This window comes from Sciurus carolinensis, chromosome 6 (genome assembly GCF_902686445.1).
Source record: "Sciurus carolinensis chromosome 6, mSciCar1.2, whole genome shotgun sequence".
NCBI lineage: Eukaryota > Metazoa > Chordata > Mammalia > Rodentia > Sciuridae > Sciurus > Sciurus carolinensis.
Genome location: NC_062218.1, coordinates 31,754,200 through 31,775,277, shown reverse-complemented (window position 1 = coordinate 31,775,277; position 21,078 = coordinate 31,754,200). Strand labels below are relative to the sequence as shown.

The window sequence follows — 21,078 nt, the reverse complement described above, 5'->3', positions numbered from 1 at the left end:
AGAATTCATTTAAAAGATTTACCTAACTGGTTGTTTTTCAGAGATTAAATTCACATCACAAAGGCATACTGACTTGATACTAATATTCTAGAATTAATATCATCCTGCAGATACTCAAGACTTTTTGCTTTCTTCTTCCTCTCTTATAAAAGTTCCTCACAGCAGTCAAACACAAGACAGTGTCTTATATCTAATAATGTAAGTATCAGTAGTTCATCCTCTTATTCTCTAAATTAACAATAATATGATCAGATTTAAGAACTCCAATATATTCTCTTTTAAACCTGTGTAACTTTGAAAGTTATAGGAACATAATTCAAAGATCAAACTTTTTTTTCTTCAGAAGATGATTTGACTTTGAAAAAAAAAAAATCCTGCAATGGTTAATGTCTCTCAAGGTACTGTCCTCTAAAAGTGAACCCTGTTTCATTTTGAATACAATTGTCTATTTCAGACACTTAATGTATTTCCTGAATTAATTACATCCCTTCTTTTTATGAAGCACTTTATAAATGGTCTCAGATCCCTTGATTGCAAAGGATAAGAAACAAAATGACTGACTTTCTATATTCAACCCAGGATCTTTAAAACATTATCGAGGATCCAAATAACTAACTCCCTCAGTTTCAACAGAAATGATTAAACAGTGAGTTTGTTATTTGGTTACATTCTTTCTCTAGAATTAAGAGATCATCCTTTAAATAAAAACATAATGTCTCACTATTTCTTAACATACTGATGATTTTTAGAGATTACTGTTGTTTGCCAATGTGTTTCTAAAATCTCAGAAGGCTAGTGCTTTTTAATTTTCTTTCTCACCTCATTTCTTTTGTCCCAACTACTTTATTCTCTAAAGCAGTTGTTTCAATTATTAAACATTTTTATGTTACTGGCTTCATGGATAATGCTATTTTTGTGTGGATTTTGATGGATAATGTCAGTTTGTGAAATAACACATCAGCTTTTATAAATATATTCCATGAAATAATCGTAACACTACATTCTGGAGGTAGTAAGACTAAACAAATACTCATTCTGAGATGTGACATTTTAGCAATCTTGAATTTCTAACATAAATCTCTCATACTAGCAAATTTGCCAGATTATTAAAACTAGAGGTCATTAAAAGACTTAAACTCCCAAAGATTCACTGATTTGATAAGTATGTTTTGTTTTTTAAGTAGAAAACCATGAGATTAAAACAACCCTGATTAACAAATCTTTTGGGACTAAACTATCAGTCAATATACTAGTCAAACCTCACATAAATCTCCAGATTTTATAATCATGAGAAAAAAAAAGTTGGGCAGACATAATATGTTTCAGTAACATTTCTTCCTGTAACTGCCTCATATAACACAGGACTATCATCAAATCAATCTTTAACTCCAGTTAGAGATAAACAAGGGCAGCAAAAAGCAAAATTTAATAGTACAGGTAGTCAATCTGCCCTTCTTGTGGCCCTAAATGAATTAATTCTGTTTGAAAACTTTTTTTTTTTTTTTGGTGCTAATAGTCCCTAAATGCAAAGCATGGCATTTTTGAAGCTACTGATAGAGAATACATCCAAAGACTATGAACTACTACTGACCAAGCCCTGAAAAACAGTAAAATTTGAGAAATAGAAACAAAAGACAGCAACCTGAAGAGAAGCTGGATAAAAAAAAAACAATTAAAAAAAAAAAAGTGAGGTTATACTATGAGACCAGGAATGGTCTTTCCACAGAAACCCCACTATACCTAAACTGGGGTTAGAGAGGGGATTGTGCCCCAGGAACTGAAATTATCAGTGAATGCAAAGACATGGATCAGCAAATAAAAATTATAAAGTCACAAAATGTTGGCCTCCAAGGAAAAACTCTGACATGTGTATCTGAATAATTATTTGGTAAATGAAATAGAAAACCAGGAGAAAGAAGATAGCACTTTTTTGGTACTAAGGTTCATATATTGAGTGAAAATAAGTAGAGTGAAATCACTATTTCTATGGTAGATAGTAACAGTCATCAAAGTACTAGGAAAGGTGATCTATATGTTCAGAATTGATGGGGCAAGATCTTAATTTAAGGGAGCAGGAGGTCAGGTATATTATATCATCAAGAAGAGTCAGAAAACAATTAGAGGGATTCACATTTTATGTGATGGTTCAGGATAACTGGAAGTATAGCAAGATGACATAATCTGGCATAGAGTTGTCTTACTTTTGACAAAAACAACAAAAAAGAGTAGAGATTCCAGTTACTGGCTGGAAACCTAATAATGTTTGCTTGGGATCACAAAAATAATTTTTTTAATTAAAAAATGGGAGCCTAATAAACAGGCGTTCTTCTGTAGCTGAGTGTGGAGTTCAGGGTTAAATCTACAGGTATTTTTTCTTTCTGATGGTATCATGAAATATTCTCAGAACTAATGCAAAGAATCACAGTAATCTATAAACTGGCAAGTTTTTAAATTTTAGCAAGTAATTTTCAAGGTGTGACTGAAGCAAGTTGTGGAATCAATTTTGTGGTAGTTAATACGTATTTATATGTGTGTATTAGGATAAAACACACATTTTCTTTCTTTCCAAACATCATACTAAAAAAATTCTGAAAGTCCTTTGAACTTCATGGTTGCCATCTCTCTCGACATGAGTTAATTCAGATTTAAAAGATCTTTCTAGGTTAATCTAACCCAAAAGGTGAACTCTATTCCATGTTCCAACGTTCTTAAGCTAAGGGTTCAATGAAAGATAATTTGATTAATACACTGAAAATTAGTCTAATTGATTTTACTCATTATAAGTTGACAGAATATTGGGTACCTTTTATCAGAGAGCTTAATTATCTATACCTGTAATTGTGATGTAAATGTTGATGTCACTTATTTGAATTCATATTAAAATAAAACCTTGGATTATTCAGAATTAGGAAATTTTTATGTAAATTTTTCTAAAAAGCACTATACCCATCCTTTGAAAAAAAATAACTCAGAACTGAGGATCATTATTGAAAAGATCCAGTTTTCCACTATGTTGTACATGGCAATGCCTGTAGAAGTTACTGTAGTATACAAACCTATTTTGAAAATATTTTAAATGATTCAGGCTTTGCTTCCAAGTTCATAGGTCTGCTTATAATGTACTCACCTATGTACACTGAGACTCTGCTAAAATTATAGAAAATATAAAACACAGCAAATGGTGTTAAAACTTTTTGACTTATTTTTACCATTCTTGTAAACTTGTCCTGAGAAAATTGATTCAACAAAATAAAAAATATCTACATAGACAGATGTTCAGTTTTTATGTACTGTAAATTTAGGAAAAAATATTCGATAATGAGGAACAAGATGAAAAAATGGATCATATTAAAGGATAATTATAAACACTGTTGATATTAAAATGACAAATGAATATGAAATAAGTATATGATATTATATCTATGTAAAAGGTACCTATGACAGGAACAAAAGTAATAAATATACTAACTAAAATGTATACTAAGTCATGAATATTTCTAAAGTAATACAAGTTATAAGTTAGAGAAACAAGAAAAAGGTCAATGATTATTTGTAAGGGATTATGGGATGTTTCATATATAAGAGTGATTTTGAAAAGAGATTAAGTGGGATGAGATGAGAGCAGCAAAGGATGGAGAACAGGGGCAAAGTAGAAGTTGGTAGTCACTTTGAAGCATTCCAAGAGGGTAAGCTGAAGGGCCTTTTCTATTCCAGTCTGCTCTGGAATAGAAGAAGATATCTAAAAATGAGAAAAAGTGGTTAAGTCTGTAAAAGTAGGTAAGGTTCAGGTAAATTTTTAATTTTGTGGAATGGGCTGGAAGGTGGAGCCATCAGAAGGGTCATTTTCTTTTTTCTTTTTTAGGGTTTTTTTGTTTTTATTTTTTAAATTGTGATGGACACAGTACCTTTATTTATTTTTATGAGCATTGAACCCAGAGCCTCATGCATGCGAGTCAAGAGCTCTACCGCTGGGTCATAATTGCAGCCCCAGAAGGGCCACTTTCTAGGAGCTATTTTATGTCTATGTGAAAGGTCTGGAGAAGTTAAGCAGATGTCATGACTTTATTAACTATTTGTGGAAGGTGTTAAGTATTAGCATTATGTACTTACCATATCCCATTTTGGGAAGGAGGATTTAGCTCAATATACTATCAACTATGTACAGAACATGTTTAGATTGTGTAGAAACCAGAAGAAATTGGAGTAAAAGATAATGAAATTCACATGTTGATATTTATACTAAGTATTTTAATCTGATCAAATACTGAAATGTATTATTGGGCAGGGGAGTATAGCTCAATGGTAGAATGCTTGCCTAACACATGTGAGGTGCTAGGGATCAACCCTAGCACTGCAAAATAAATTAAAAAATAAAATGTCATTAGCTATTCAATGGACTACTTTTCCATTAGGTTGGATGTGTACAGAATTTTAGGGCTATCTGGAAAAACATTTTCTAACCACACTAGTTAGAAATGGCATATTTTCTGATAACTTTCTTAGCACAAATGCCTATAAACAATGTTTAATACTAACCAATCTTGTTTTATCGTATTTCTCCAGGGTACTCTAACCATCATTCAAATGCCATGTTTCTTAAACACCTGATCCCCAGGAACCTCTTCCTTCAGTGCTATATTACCATATAACAACTTAAGAACAGTATAGTTACCTATATCTTCCATGAAATCATAAATTTGATACAGTCATTACTGTATTGTGTTTGCAGTATCTAGCAGTGTTAGGGATGCTGAAAATGTTCAGAAATATTTGCTAAATACTTACTGAAAGACTAGAATGAATATGTGGTCTTACAAGAAAGTTTTCCAAATAAAAATTCTTTTTGATATCCTGAAGGCAGTACTTAGTTATTTTATATTCAATTAGAGAAGTATACCCTTTAGGGGAAAAGTACTGCAAATATTTCAAAATTAACAAATTTAAAATATTTTAAAGGCAATTTAAGTCTGAATACACTAAACTCTTAAATTTATTATATATATAATTATGTTAGTAATTAATATACCTCCACTACATGAAGGTGAGTACTTATGAATACTAAGTATCCTGTGGGGAAAAATATGGTTAATTTCATACTATAATTACAAATATTAAATAAGAACTAGAAAATAATAATCTAGTTAACACATTCATCTATATAAAATTTTAATTTTATATTTATATCAGGCTCAGCAAAAACAGCCCTGTGAGATCAAATTTTCCCTATCATTTGTTTTTGTAGATAAAAAGTTTTACTGAATCACAGCAATACACATTCACTTATGTATTATCTTGGTTACTTTAGTACTACAATGTTAAAGATAAGTGGCCCACAAACCCTAAAGTATTTTCTACATTGTAAGTTTGCTGGTCTCTAATTTGTATTATGTCATACTTTATTCAAAATGGAACAAAGAGATATCAACTCTAAAGTGGAGTCATTATATAGTTAAATTCTTATGGTTTAGCTCATTGCAAAGTGGTTTATTTAATGAAGGCAAAATACAAAAGTGTTGGTTTGTAGCAAGTGAAAGATTTATCAATGAAACAGGCACAAGAAAAATCCAGTTTTAGTACTATATTTTTAATATTGATATCAGCACTACAAAGATTTCATCAACATTCAGTTACCAAAGTACTATAAGAAAGATTATAAGTTAAGACCTAGGAAGTTTATTATGTAAATGACAGTTTACTACTCAATACAGAAAAGTAGGAGACAGGGATCACATACATGGTCCTTTCCTTGGTATGTACACATAGAAAAATTTTGAGGGCAATATTTTCAAATGTACATTGATTATAAAGTATATATAAACAGAAACCTTTTAAAAAACATGTTCTTCATTAGATAAAGCCAATTAAAAATTGAATGACTGTTTCTTTATATTAATAAAAAAATAAAAACACAGGCAGACTTTACCTCTTACTATAACAACATTGATTTTAGTCCTAACTGAAAAAGTAGGAAGGAAATTGATATCTCTATTTTATTTTTTTCCTCTATTTTCAAAGTGAATGAACCAAATTTTGAAAAATAAAGATCTACTCCAGGTGTTGTTAATTCCACTGCTTCTTGCACTACAATTTATAGATTTAAAGAAGAATTTTCAAAAACTGATCCATGAGAAGAGAATGCTAATTTTTTTGTGTGTGTGAGAAAGAGGAGGGATCCATATTTTTAAAATCCATTTTATTTGTATTATAATATCAAGTAGGTATTCATTAGCTTAATTGTGCATTGGGCTTTTTTTAAGAGAGGATTTTATTAACTTTTTTTAGAACAAGAGAATTTAATGTGCTATATAGTAAAGATCATTTCTTTCATAAATAGAAGGTTCTCTCAATATCTGATAACTCATCACCTACCACCTTCTACAGATATGAGAACCTTAGAGAAGTTATGTTTTAGGGCTGGCTTAAGATAAGGAATAGAAAAGAGAGAATACTTCCAGCAAACATCAATAAGTTTAGTTTTTATGAAAAAGTTTCTACTTAATGCATTTCCTTAAATCAATATTAACTATCTACTAAACATAATTTGGACCAAAACTTCTAAAAATGGAAAATTGTGGGCATGAATTTTCAAAATATTGCTCTAAAATCACATTCAACAATAGGTAGTTGCATGTTATGCCAACTTCTCTAACAAATATTCTCCAAATATTTCCTAAAGATATCACTGATAATGAAGTCTTTACCTGAACTTTATAGGAATTTTATAAACCTGCTCAAATGAACCAAAATAAATTTTCGCTGTAGTATCATACTGAATATTACAATTAGCTATAAAGAAAACATACCAAGAATTCTTTAACTTAGTAATTTATAAACTATACCATAAATTCACTCTCAGAAACAGTATTTTCTCTCAAATTCACAGAAGCTGAGAGTTCTAAACACAATCCACCTGTATTACCTTGTTCAGTGCTAAGTAAAAGGCAATCAGTTAATATATTTTAGTGATATATTTTAGGAAACTGGTGAAATAACTGTCCCTAATAAGGACTGCAACCATCAGCTCATCAGATGATCCACAGAGATTAATCATATTGTTGATTATTAAAGTTGCTAGATAAGTTCCCAGTGAAGATCACTTTCAGTAAATGTTTCTAGTTTAAAGAAAGATCACAATAAATATTACAGTATGTTTCTTAAAAGCACTTACTGAAAGAAATGGAGACTACTGCTACTGATTGGAAGGAAGTGGAGGGGGGACAAGAAAAAAATGGTTTCAATGGATATAAAGATATTTTGAGACCCTCTGGAGTATCTAAAAACAAATCAAAATTTTCAGGTTTGTAATTACTGATATTAAGCTGTTTAACAACATGTAAGGCATGGTAGTTGATGATCATGCCAGTCTTCAAAGATGTAATAAACTTTAGAATCATGATCTGATAAAAATTATAACAATAAAATATTTTTTGGCATTTAATATGCTGACTGAAATAGAACAAAAGATGTTTTAAAAATTTAAAAGGTTTCCCAAAAGATTATTTTTCTCCATCATCACCAAAGGGAATCAACAACATGATGTAAAAAGAGAACAGGACTGATATGGAGCCCATTGTGTAAAAGCTACAGATCAAAATAAGGGTAAGTAGAATCAAACAGTCTGAATGAGTGGTTTTCCTTTGGATGTTAACAAAAATTAGGTAGCTGACGGTGAAAAGTTATTACAAAATCTAAAGATCAGGAATTTGAAAGTTAAGTAGATCTTGCACTAGGGTGTATAAGTGAGAACATAAGTGATGAGTAAACAATTTTAATCTGCACACAACAGCTTTTTTTGAACATGGCAGCAACATAATCTCTACTCATTCAATAAACATTTAATATGCTCTTTTGTATGCATTTTTTTACTATGTACTAGGGATATAAACATATCACCACAATAATCAAATCAAATGTTAAAGTACTTTACATCTAATATGCTCACAAAAAGATGAGAATAAATAAATTAGAAGTCATAAATCTATACCCCTACCACATATTCAAAATTTATCAGCTTAAAGTATATTCAAGAAATTTCAAATTACCCTGAAGAAAGAATATTTAACAAATGAGCATCACGTAAAATACTTAAGGACTGAATTTTATGGTTCTTTCAAGAAAGGGAAACCTACTCAGAATTTTGGCCCTAGGAATCAACCATAAAAATACCTAGTAATATGCAGACTAAAAAAACACCAATTCATCGGCAAAGATAATCCCAAGTAATGGGATTTACTACAAAGGGTCATCAATCCACAATTGTGCTTTCATATACAAGTAATAAAAAATCCCCCATTATTTAACTCTTGTGATTGCTAACACAGTAGCAGAGATCTAAAATAAAACACAAATTATAACATTACTTAAAAATAATACAGATCCTAAGACATAAAGCCAAAGTCATTTAAGCTGGCATCATGAAATAAACCTAAGAACTGAAATAATATTGTTTATGAAAAGCTCTGTTATAATTGTACATAAATTAATATCTGTGTATATACACATGAAATGCACATGCACACATACGCACACCACTTTAACAGGCAGACACCTAATCTAAATACTAACATGAGATATCAGGTATACACATTTGCATTAAAAATACACTTATGAAAAACACATATCAGCACTAAAAAAAGAAATTTTCATAGGTAACAGAATTATAAGTGAAAAAACCAAGAGAAATAATACAGTCTACTAATTAGGAGATATATTAATTTTTTTAGGTTTTTAAAGCATTTGTAAATGACTTTGTTAGAATAGAGCTTAGAAAGCAAGGCTAGTGTAAGCTGACAGAGGGCAGGGAGAGAAAAATGGTCCAGATCAAGGAAACAAGAGGGTACCACTTTCCATCTTTCAACTGACTTTTCTAAAATTATGAAACTATACTCTTTATAAATATGAGCTATCCCTAAGCTTTCACTGAAAAATGTAAATAAAAATATAATTATGGTGTTAGCTCCCACATCCTATAACCTCTTTTATATTAGTAAGTAATTCTGGAAAGACACATTCAAGTTAAATAATAAAGACTGCTTATAAATTTTTTAAGTTTGATTGCTGTGCTTTAAAAATTATAAGCTTCACTAAGATGGTACAAATACTAGTTATTCAGAAGATCATTTTTTTTCATTTATGAAAGAATTCACAGGGAAAAAGTTCATGTTTGATAAGGACCAAGTAAAAATAAAAAGATTAGCTAGAAGTCACTTCTTTGAATAAAGAATTCTTTATAATACAACGTTTTCAGAGTTTTTGGTAGACAAGGTACAACAGCATGCTATAAAAACAATAATCATTATACTTATGTATCTGCTATGGTGATAGACAATGCCATTTTCTATGGTGATGTCAATATTTTCTATTTGTGCTGAATACAGTCATCGGTAGCCACATGAGACTACTGGAGAAGTGAATTTTTCAAGTTAATTTAAATTAATTTCAATTGACCAGCCAAAAGAGGCTATGGCTACCATACTAGACAGTGTAAATCTAGATTTCATAAATTTATTTATAAGTAAGTACAAGTTCTTAGTGAAACTCATGCAATGAGAATTTAAAAGAAGCTTTCAGTTAAAACTATATCTCAATCTGCTTAAATTATTAGCCTGCATGAGCTAAGTAGGTCTTGCCACATAGCATCTTAAAATAAATCCCCATATTTTAAACATGAGTATAGAAAGGAATACAAAATTATATTTACTGTACAAACTTCCATTATATTCTCAGCACTTACAATTCTGTCCCACCCCAGAAATAACTATTCAAGTAACCAGAAAATTTAATTCAAGAATCATGCAAAAATAACACCAACCCTACCTCAACAAACTTAACAATTTAACCCAATTTATGAGGTATATATCATTTTTTATTACCTTTGCATAAAAAAGAGGAAAATTGTCCTTTTTGTTGCTGCTGCAGCAGTACTGGAAAATCACTGAACTACATCCCCAGACCTTTTTTAAATTTTATTTTGAGACAGGGTCTTGTTAAGTTGCCCAGGTTGGCCTCAAACTTGTGACCTTCCTGCCTCAGTCTCCCAAGTAGCTGGTTACAAGCAAGCATCATTATGTCCAGCTAAAATTATTTTTAAAATATAAAACATATTTAACTGTCTCTCTGGAAAAAACCCTTTTATAATTTTATAAACTATGCAATTTCAAACTATTCACTATAATTAAATTAGAGATAAGTCCATAAGAAAATAGTGTAAGACACTTCATTTTCTTAAAATAATTTGTATCAGTTCTTATATACCACATAGCTTTACTGTGAGATACTAGATAGTAAAATTCAACTTATTCCCTCATTGTAAACTAGAGTATCTCTACAGTCAAAGGAACTTTCTGGAGAGTTAAACATCTATCCCAATACATCAGTCATTGGATTAAGAAGCAACTTTCAGAAACATCTGAAATGAACATTGAAAGAACTTATCTCTAAAACCAAACAGAAATAAAATTCATTACTATCAGAGTAGTTTATGTAGGGGTGGAAGAAGAAAAAAAATCACTAACTTTTTATCTGTATTACTGAAACAGTTTACTGTTGTTTTATATAAATGTTCTATCTTCATGTAGTAGGGCTTTAATTTTTACAGATTTTCATCGTTTTATATTTAGTAACCTTAAAACATAAAGTTGATTAGAATACAAATGACATCAGAAGTATTCTTACCTTTGTTTGACTTTGATGGCTTATTCTTCATAGACTTAAGGGAACTTCTTGATTTATCCTCTCTATCTTTAATTAGTTTCTGAACATCATCCAGAGACAGTTTCTGCAGAACCACCACAGGCTTAGCTCCTTTATTAAGATCTTCAACTAATCCCATTTTTTCTACTTTGTCTTTCTGCTCGCCTTTCAAGTCCATTTTCTTTGTCTCCTGAGTAATATTGCCATCTTTATCCCTCTTGATTTTTGGAATGACAAAATTTTTCAATGCACCAGACCTGCCCCCCAACAAATAACTTGGAAATTCTGCCTTATTGTCAGGGTGCGCTTTATTACCATCTACTTTACTCCTGTTACCTTCTGTCCTTTTGTCATCTTTACTATTTGGTGATTTAAAACCAGGTTTATCAGGTCTTGATTTATTAGAATCTCCTTGTTTAACACGAGGACTGTCAGGTCTTGATTTTTGTTCCCCAGAAGATGGTCTTTCCCTTGAATCTCCTGATTCATGCCTGTGTTTTCTTTCTAATTTATCAGTTTTTGAACCATCAGTTTTAATGCCATGTTCATTTCTACTAGAAGATCTTAATGTTTCTGGTCTTCGAATCCTAGACTGATCCCCCCGATGTCGCTCTGACTCACTCCTGTCATCTGATTTTTGTTTACTATCATGGTCACGTCTTAGTGACTCAGAAATTGATCGCCCATCAGGTCTCTGCTTTAAGGCTTCAGCTCTTTCTGATTTTACCCGAGGTGAATCAGATTTAATATCCTGCTTATGTTTAGACACGTCAGGTTTTTTCTCTGCTGATGGTTTTCCAGAATCCCTCCTATTTTCATGTCTGTGTTTTGGTGTTTCAGGCCGGCCTTCATTTTTTTGCTTTGGAGTTTCAGGCCGGACCTCACCTTTCTGCTTTGGAGTTTCAGGCCGTCCCTCACCCTTCTGTTTTGGGGTTTCAGGACGCCCATCACTCTTTTGTTTTGGAGTTTCGGGTCGGCTTTCACCCTTTTGCTTTGGGGTTTCAGGTCTTGATTTTGTTGTTTCCGACCTGCCATTGTTTTGTTTGTTGTCATTTGGTTTTGTGTCAGAGAGTCTACTTTCATTCTGTTTAGGCTCAACTATGGTGCTCTCATTTTGTTTAGGTTCGGTAGTTCTGCTCTCATTCTGTTTAAGCTCTTCTGTTTGGGTCTCAATTTTAGTTTCTAACTTACTTTCACTTGATTTCGTCTCCACCAATCGGTTTTCATTTGGTTTAGATTCTGATAACCTACTTTCATTCTGTTTCATTTCACTTTTAGAAAACTCAGGATCAGACTTTTTTTTAGGTGTCTCAGGATGGTTTTCTGGTGTAGATTTAAGATTTCCAATAACATCTTCCTGAAGAACAGAAACAGGTGCATCATTACATTGTTTGATTTCTTCAGGCTTTTTTATGGAGTCTGAATCCTGAGTTATAGAAGCCTGAGAGTCCACTCTTCCTGCCTGATGAAGATCAATGCTAACCATTAATGCTGGCCTTGACCCATTTCCCGTAGAACCCGTCTCCTGAGAAGCTGGTCTATTACCTCCTGTAGCACCCCCAGCCTCCTGTGGGTAAGAATCTTGTTTCCTTTTTTTCAAAGGCTTATCTGAAATTTAAAGATAAATATTCAATATCAGTAATAGACATATTCTTATCCTATTAAAAAGCTACGGACTTTGACTATCTAAATTCATATTTTTTTAAAAAAGTATAGAGAATGCAAAAGTAAATATGTATACATAAAATAGTAACCATGAATGACATACTACTTTTCAAACAAAGGTTTGAGGGACTCTTCATGCTTGCTGAACCTCAAGAAATATTAATGACTACCATTAAAAGAAGTATAATTTTAAAGTACATAAGTACAAAAATATAAAAGGAACAGAATTTATAATATATCAAATACAAACACATACTTATGTTTATGTATGTTAAATATAAACCAGATTCTTTATATAAGAAAAAAGACAACCAGTTATAAAGCATACATTCTCACTTAAGGTAATTTTAACTGTTAACAACAAATGATTAAGAACCTCAAATCTGTCAACATACCAAACAGGATATATAAGTTTTTATTATATGTAAGTATGGAAAAGAATGAAACAAGAAAATATGAATCACATCAATGAAAAAAGGTTAATGAAGAAAAAAATTAAAAATTAATAATCTGTCATTAACTTCTGATCCAGAGTTCAAAATTTTCAAGTTGCTAACAGTGCAGGTGAAGTTCAAAAGCTAACATGTAGTGTTAGACAGAAGTAAATTTAGAATAAGGAAGCAACATAAACCATAGGTATCAACTGAAGCACATAAGAACTTTCAAGATAAATTCTGTCTTAAGCAACTTTGAGTGACAAAAATGCTTTTGATTTTTCAACAAAAATTTCTATGGGTATATATACTGACCTCAGAAAGAAATAATTAGAGTATTTTAAAATGTAAGGACAAACACACACATAATCACAAATCCACCACACCAATAAAGTGTTAAGGTATTTTTTTAATGGTTATATATTTCTGTAAAGAATTGTAATTCTGACTCCAAATTGCTAGGTCATTCTCCATAAATTGAGTAATCTAGTTAGTCCTTAAAAATAGTAGTTACACATTTTAGTACCTTAAGGTTTTTGCCTACTTTACTTGCTGAACTGCTTGACTATGTTTTAAAAGTCATTTTCAGTATTTTAAATAAAGGAATGTCTAGATTCTTTTATGATATTCACTAATGTGATATATCATTTAAGGAAAGAGTATCACCAAGTTAAAAGTCAAACCGAAAAGTGAAAAGCAGACCCTTATTGTTAGGAAACAAAGTTAAAAAAAAAAAAATGATAAATGATTCTTTAATACAACAAAGTCCCACTATTTTGTTCTCAAAATGAGAAGTAGCAGTTCAACCTAATTTAAAATCTAATCAAATGTAATTTAAAATTTACTTTGGGACTGGAGATGTGGTTCAGTGGTAGGGTGCTTTCTTAGAATGCAGAAGGACCTGAGTTTGATTGATCCCCAGCACTACCAAAAAAAAGAAAACAATTTACTTTGGATATTTGTTAGTTATTTTGCCCATTCCTTCAGTCATATAGAAGTCAAAACTACCGTCAAACAGGCTTCATTTCCAAAACAACTAATAATAACAACAATAATAAAGTATGTTATCATTAGATTATTTTCTCAAATTACAACATGGTGAGAATTTATATAAAGTTTTCTGCATCAATACTTAGGAAAAACACTCAGAATATTAAATTTATGTTTATAGAATCCTTTTTAAATGTTGTCATACAAAATTTTTTTTATCTTGCCACAGGATACCAAATAATTACTTGCTTATAAACAGAATGCTTTATCACCTTATACTTTTATCTGAAACTTTATGACAAGAACCCAGAAATTCACATAGTATAACCTAAAGTTTTTATTTTTATGTAATATGCTTTGTGAAAGTCACTGAAATGATAACCTAAGCATATTTAAGAACTACAATGCTACTGGTTTCAGGCATCTGAAGATTTTTGCAAAGAAATGTGTGGCATATTCTTTTATTACTATAAGTGATTTTTTTTTGAGGAAAATATTTAAAATAGCTCAGAAGCCTAGTTTTATTATTATTTTATTTTTGGTACTGGGGACTGAACCAAAGGGCACTTAACCACAGAGCTACTTTCCCAGTCCTTTTAAATTTTTATTTTGAGACAGGATCTCATTTAGTTGCTTAGGGCCTTGCTAAATTGCTGAGGCTGGAGATCCTCCTGCCTCAGTTCCTCAATATGCACAGATTATAGGCATGTGCCAGGCAGAGATTGACTTTTAAGTGATCAAAATATTTCAGTTTAACTTCATTAACTTCATTCCAATTTATCTTTTGCCATTAAAATGAAAATTGGGCAAATAAGTCAATTTCCAAAAAATTATCATGTTCAGTCTATCTTAAACTACAGATCATATGATTATTTGAATGAAAAGATACAAAAGCATCTGCACATAAGTGCATTAATATTAAGGAAGATCATAAATTTTTTTTCTACTGTACGTAAGATGTTCCTAAATACAAAGTTCTAATGTTTTAACTACTGAAAAATACTTCACCTTTTCTGTAAAACCCAGGAAAGTTTCGCCATTTTGTTTTAGGGATTTGGGATATATTCAAAGAACTAATTTTCTGATTTACTTGGTATGGTTCAGTGGAATTTATTCCTGTGAATTTACTCACTATGAATTTATTCCACACACTACGTAAGATACTTCTGTCTGCTCACTTTTGTAATATCTGCATTATATCATGACCATCACCTAATGATGGAAAGTCATCTCTGTGAAGAATAATTTTAGTAGCTGAGACACTGATTACCTTCAAGCCCTCTTCAGCATCAGGAAACTTAAAATTATCTATCAGAATTCATATACTCCTAAAGAAAATGCAAACAAAAGTATACCATAATTTCAAAACCACAATAATTGCCATCCAGATGCTGATATTTTGAAAACAAGATCCACCCATACAGAAATTCTGAACTCAATTATGCTTATAAGAAATAAACTATCACTTAAAGACACTACCTGTGATAAGTAAAAGCACAATAATCCTATGCACAATAGCCAGTTTTAAGAGAAATGAAAACATCCCATACCTAAAACGTAGCATAGTCTGAGTGACTTATCCTATTCTTGTCCAAAATCTCAATCTCCTTATCCAACTGACAGTAGAAAATACAGGATGTGAACCCCTTATCCAAAAGGCTTGAAGTTTCAGGTTTTCAGATTTTTGAATATTTGTGTAGACTTACCAATTGAACATCCCTTATCTGAAATACTGAAATTTAAAATCCTCTGAAATCTGGAACTTAACTCGGTAAGTTTTGGATTTCAGAGCATTTTTGGATTTTTGGATTAGGGATTCTTGATCTGTAATTTACTTCTATAGGTTATAGTGCAAGAGTATTATAGTATAAAAATATTAGTGAAGCTATGCCATTCCTTATACTTGCTAACATGGAAAGTGGACCTTGGGAAAAGATGCAATAGGCAAAGATGAACAAAGGAACTCCCTCTTTGACAAAAGAAAGCAGGAATTTTCAGCACATGAAGAAGATATTAAAATCTATGACAGGTCATCCCAGAAGCAAAGATAATTGGCTCTTTAAAATTAATTTATATAATCACAGATGTTAATAGTATGAGCAAAAAGACTGATAAAAATGCCCTTTTAGAATATTATAACATAGTAGACTACAGGATTACTGTATCAGTGTATATATAGAACTGTCCAAAGAAGGAAGAAAAGGCCAAAGGGACAGAAATTTCTAACAGCCAGAAAAGTGTCTCCTAAGTGTGGAACTAGGGTATATTAGGTTCCACTACAGTCTAGGTAAAACATTTAAGACTATTCTAGTAACCTTTTTGAATTCCAAAATTATCAGCTATGTTTGCCGAACTTTTTTTTTTTTAAAAGTACTGGAGACTGAACTCAGGGCTTTGCTCATGCTAGGCAAGTACCCTCCCTTTGAGCTACATTCCCAGTACTTTCTACTTTATTATGAGACAGGGTATCGCTAAATTGCCCAGAGTAGCCTTAAACTTGTGATCCTCCTACCTCAGTCTCCTGAGTCGCTGGGATTATAGGAATGAACTACTGAAGCAAGGAGCTAAGGCTAAACTTTATGATCTTATTTATAAGATATAGTGTTTTGATTTCTGGTTGCTAGAAGGAATATTTCTCATAGCATATAATATTGAATAACATTGACAAACTCAGATCCAGGAGCATAGCTCTCAGTAAAACCATGTAGGTAAATAGTCTTGTTTACTTACTTCTCATCACCTGTAATACGACAAATATTTGTAAAAAAGTTCTTAGTGCCATGTACACTAAATACATTAAAAGTCAATTTGGAATTCAGTCCTAAAAACTAAAAATAATGATAAACTAATGATGAATTAATTTCAAGGAAGTATTTCATTTCTCAAATGCTGTCTATAAAACTACTACTTCATCAGAATTTCACTTTTATTTATGACCTCACCTAAAACCTTGCAGCAACACACACATATAAACCTTTAACCTTTCCAAAATCACAAGGTAATTTCTTATTTAAAAAAAAAACAAAACACTATTCTTTCACACAATGCAGAAACTGAATGCAAAACGATCAGGTTTAAATCAAAGGTTAGATTCCAGAAGTTTTCAAACAAATCTATAAAATAGAAATGTGGTTTTCAGAAAACAACTTAGAAATGACAACTCTAATATTAAGTCAGCAAAACCTATTTAAATCCTTATAGCAACAGAAAACTATATCCTCACCAAAATTGTAAACACAACTGTTTGTTAAGCTTTTCAGTTACCTTTTTTTTTTTTTTTTCCTTGTAGTAATGGAGCTTTTTATTTCAGTTGAATTTACAAATGTTTTAGAGTTATAGTTTTTGTCAGTTACCTTTCTTATGGCCACATAATCAGATTACAGAGAAAACTGTTTAGGTAAGTGAGAGTAAAATATACAATATAACTTTTTATAAGAACAGTATATTTTGTTGATTTTTAAAATTCTCCAAGTTAGTAGCATAAAATAAGTTCGCTAATATGCAAACACAACTATTTAATATCTTTACTTTTGATCCACTTCTAAAAGTAAACATTTTATTTGCAAAAAATGTGAAACAGGGGCTGGGGTTGTGGCTCAGTGGTAGAGCACTTGCCTAGCATGTGTGAGGCATTGGGTTTGGTCCTCTGCACCCCCTAAAATAAATGAATGAAATAAAAGTTCATCGACATCTAAAAGGAAAAAAATGTGATACAATAAAAGTTCAGGAAAAATTTTTTAAAATTTCACCATTTCTTTTTTGGTTCTATCAACAACTACCAAAAAAATCATTTAAAAATTATTCTCCTTTTTAAGAAACCAATTTCTCATAACAGATTAAATTTCATGCAGGAATTCAGTTCTCCATGTAACTTGTATTTCTGGGTCAGACAATCACAATTGTGCATGTTTCTGGCAAAAATGACTATCATAGGATTCTGGAACTTGGGATAGTTTAATATCATCAAGAGAAACAGAGTAATTTGCTCCCTTCATTTGACATGCAAATACTTTTATAAGAGGTTAGAGAAGAAGATACACTTTGGAATCTATATAATTATTTATTTCCTGAGCCTAATATTACAAAGAAAGAGAAAAGAAACCAGCAACATTATATTTCACCCTTAACATCAAAGATTTATGTAAAAGTTAAAAAAAACCAAAATCCTAGTTTCCTAGCCAGTAATATAAAGACTTTCAGCAGTCTCTGTACTGCACTTATTTAAGATTTACACACTTTGCAAACATTGTATTATGTCTAAATACAGTCTATAGTTTCAATCATGCTAAAAAGTCATTATGACAGGTGATATAATATGAATCTTCAGCAGAAACACAATTATTTAGTCACACAATGAAAAAAAATCACATAAAAATGAGTTCTACTCAACATCAAGTTATGTTCTATAAATACCAAGGAATAAAATATTAGAATAGTTTATCAATCTAGAATGCTTTAATCACAGAATTAAATTACAAAGCATACTTTAGGTTTGGATTATCAAATGTGTGTATGCATTTGCAAAGGCAGCAAATTCATAAATTATATTACTAATTTTAATCACTGACTCATCAGTCTTTCTTAAATCATACCAAATATTTAAGAACATACTAGGGACTTACTTTTGTTTGATTATAATTTGATTACTAAGCATCAAGTAAGCCTATAACTCATAGAAGAGGTATGTATTCAAACTGCATCTTAATATACCAGTCAGATAAAAAGGGAACAAAAACTGTAATCATCATAGAAAGATCCTTGCTTAAAGTTTGCTATGAACCAAAATCTTTTCCGTAATTTGCTCATTACAAAAAACATACATCAAGATAAACTTATTAACCTAGTGAAATACTGATCTACTTAATAAGCATACAGATAAATGTTCCTTAAATATACTTGCTTTAAAATAATTCTACAGTATTTAGACTTGTTTGGTGGGGGAAGAAAGTTGAAGATGTATGAGTATACTAACATCATGGAAAATGCATGTGATATAAACATTGTAATGTTCATTTTAGTAGAAAAACACAAATAAGTAAAATCATAGTGCATAACAGATGACAGTTCCATAGTAGAGAAATATCGAATCTGAGAGAGTTGTTTTGGATAAAAAATGAAATTAAGAGTTTAGTTTCTGAGGTGTAAGAATTAGTAAAAAACATAATTGAGAAAAAGACATAAAGAATTAATTGTGCATCTGCCCAGAAATTGAAGTGATATAATGGGATTATCTTACCTTTATCTTGAACTTCTTTTGAAAAGCGCTCCCTTTCAATAGCCGATTCCCTCTCTATTCGTTCAATTTCGGCCAATGCATCCAATTCCACTTCATCATAAATAGGTCCCTGTTGTGATACCTGTTGCTGATTCTGTACCACAGAAGTCTGGGGTTGTTTTGTAGCAACTGAAGTGTTCTGTTGTAAAACAGGCACTTGATTTGCTGGAAGGAATGCTGTTTGTTCTTGCTGTGACAAACACTGAGCAGCGTTTAGGGGGCGGTTTACATCCTGTGGAGTAATGGGTGTTTTTGAAGTCTGTCCTGGGTACTGCACATTAAAAGGAATATCATTTTCTGAAACATTGCTATTTTCCATACCAGAAAGCATATCCTCTTGCTGGTCCATGTCTGAAGACCTAACACGGGAAAGTCTTAATGTAAGTTTAGTAGAGTCCTTGGATGGAGAACTAATTATATCATACATTGCAGCTTTCTCACTCTGGTCTTTTTCATCCTTGCCTAATTTCATTTTCTTTTGTTTCTTTTGTTTTCTTTCTGGAGAATCTAACAAGATGTCTGGTGGAACATCCCGAGGTGATGAACAGGGTAGAGGTTGAGATTGTAGAATTAAAGGTGGTCTTGATCCTAGAAAAACAATTCAACAGAAATAAATAGTTATGCTCATTTTATATTTTCTTATAGTATGATAGAAATATTTTAAAAGTAATAATACAGTAAAAATAGAACAGATATGAAGAAATTATCTAATCCCAGCAATTTTGTCAGAACTGAACAAGATGTTTTATGTATCGATTCACTTAATTTTTAAAATATTCTTGAGAATTATCATTGTTACTACTTTGCTAAAAAGGAACACAAAGCTTATACAGATTAATAAATTTGTCTGAAGTTTTATAGTTAGCAAACATGAAAATTTAGAACCAGATTTGCCTAAGTCAAAATTGCAACACACCATTATGCCTTCCCATTTACAGAAGTTTATGTGGTAAATCATACATACTCTAGAACAAACTTGAATATCCAACCACTTAAAAATCAAATTGGAATAACTGCCAATCCACTCATTCTTCAAAAAGTTGTAAAAACAACTTCATAAGTGGAAGTTAAGGTTTCTGATGAATGATATATTTATGAGATTTGTACTAAAATTAACTGTTTTCCTTTAAAGATTTCTCTCCATTCATTCTTTCTCAAATGTCCTAAGAGTGATTATCCAGTTCAACCATTTATCCACCTGCTCTCTGCCAATAAGAAGTCTAAATAACTTCTTATACTGACAACATCTGATGGCTAACCTACAAATAGTGTTACTCTTGAAGTTGTTTTCTCTTGAAGAAGTTGGGTTTTTAATCCCTGAAAATACATTATTATAAGATTAAAATGGCGCATAAAGGCAGAACTTTCACCACATGAAGAACAGACCTGATAAAATAGTTGGAATACTATCTGTGAATAAAATCTGTACCACATGAGGCAGGCTAGTCCATGTTTTAGATGGCTATAATTAGACATTCTCACGTACTAATAAAATATTAGTTATCTTGCATATATTAAGTAGCTATGCTAATTTTAAAATGTGAAGTATTCTTTTCCAACAAAACCTAATAAGTAAAATTGCCCGTCTATAATCGAATCTGTCATAAACAGATGAACATTCAAGGTTCTTTGGAAATTCAATGATAAAGTCACAGAAAAAAATATTAACTAATGGCTTAAAGAAATTATGGAAGGGTCCATGAAGGATCACCACTATTTTTTTTTTTTGGTTCCAGGGATTGAACCCAGGGACACTTAACCACAAAGGCACATCCCTAACCCTTTTTCTATTTTATTTAGAGACAGAGTCTCGCTGAGTTGCTTAGGACCTTGCTAATTTGCTGAGGCTGGCTTTGAATTCTGGATCTTCTTGCCTCAGCCTCCAGAGCCACTGGGACTACAGGCATGCATCACTTCACCTGGCTCAAAGATCAACACTTAATTTCCACCTGGAAGAACAAATAGGATTTTAATAAGCAGAGGGGAAAGCAGATGTGAGAGATTTAGAAGAGTAACAGAACA

The 21,078-nt window shown here is 31.4% G+C and overlaps 1 protein-coding gene across 2 annotated transcripts in view; it reads right to left on the bottom strand.

Moving 5' to 3' along the window:
- The window catches only part of Nipbl (NIPBL cohesin loading factor), a 182,800-nt gene that overhangs the window by 67,426 nt on the left and 94,296 nt on the right, over window positions 1-21,078 (bottom strand). For both annotated transcript variants that reach the window (XM_047556377.1, XM_047556376.1), the window contains exons 9-10: window positions 19,018-19,644; window positions 10,675-12,300 (exon numbers count right to left, since the gene is read on the bottom strand). In XM_047556377.1, the coding sequence (XP_047412333.1) occupies window positions 10,675-12,300; window positions 19,018-19,644 (2,253 nt within the window). The remainder of the gene's footprint in view (window positions 1-10,674; window positions 12,301-19,017; window positions 19,645-21,078) is intronic.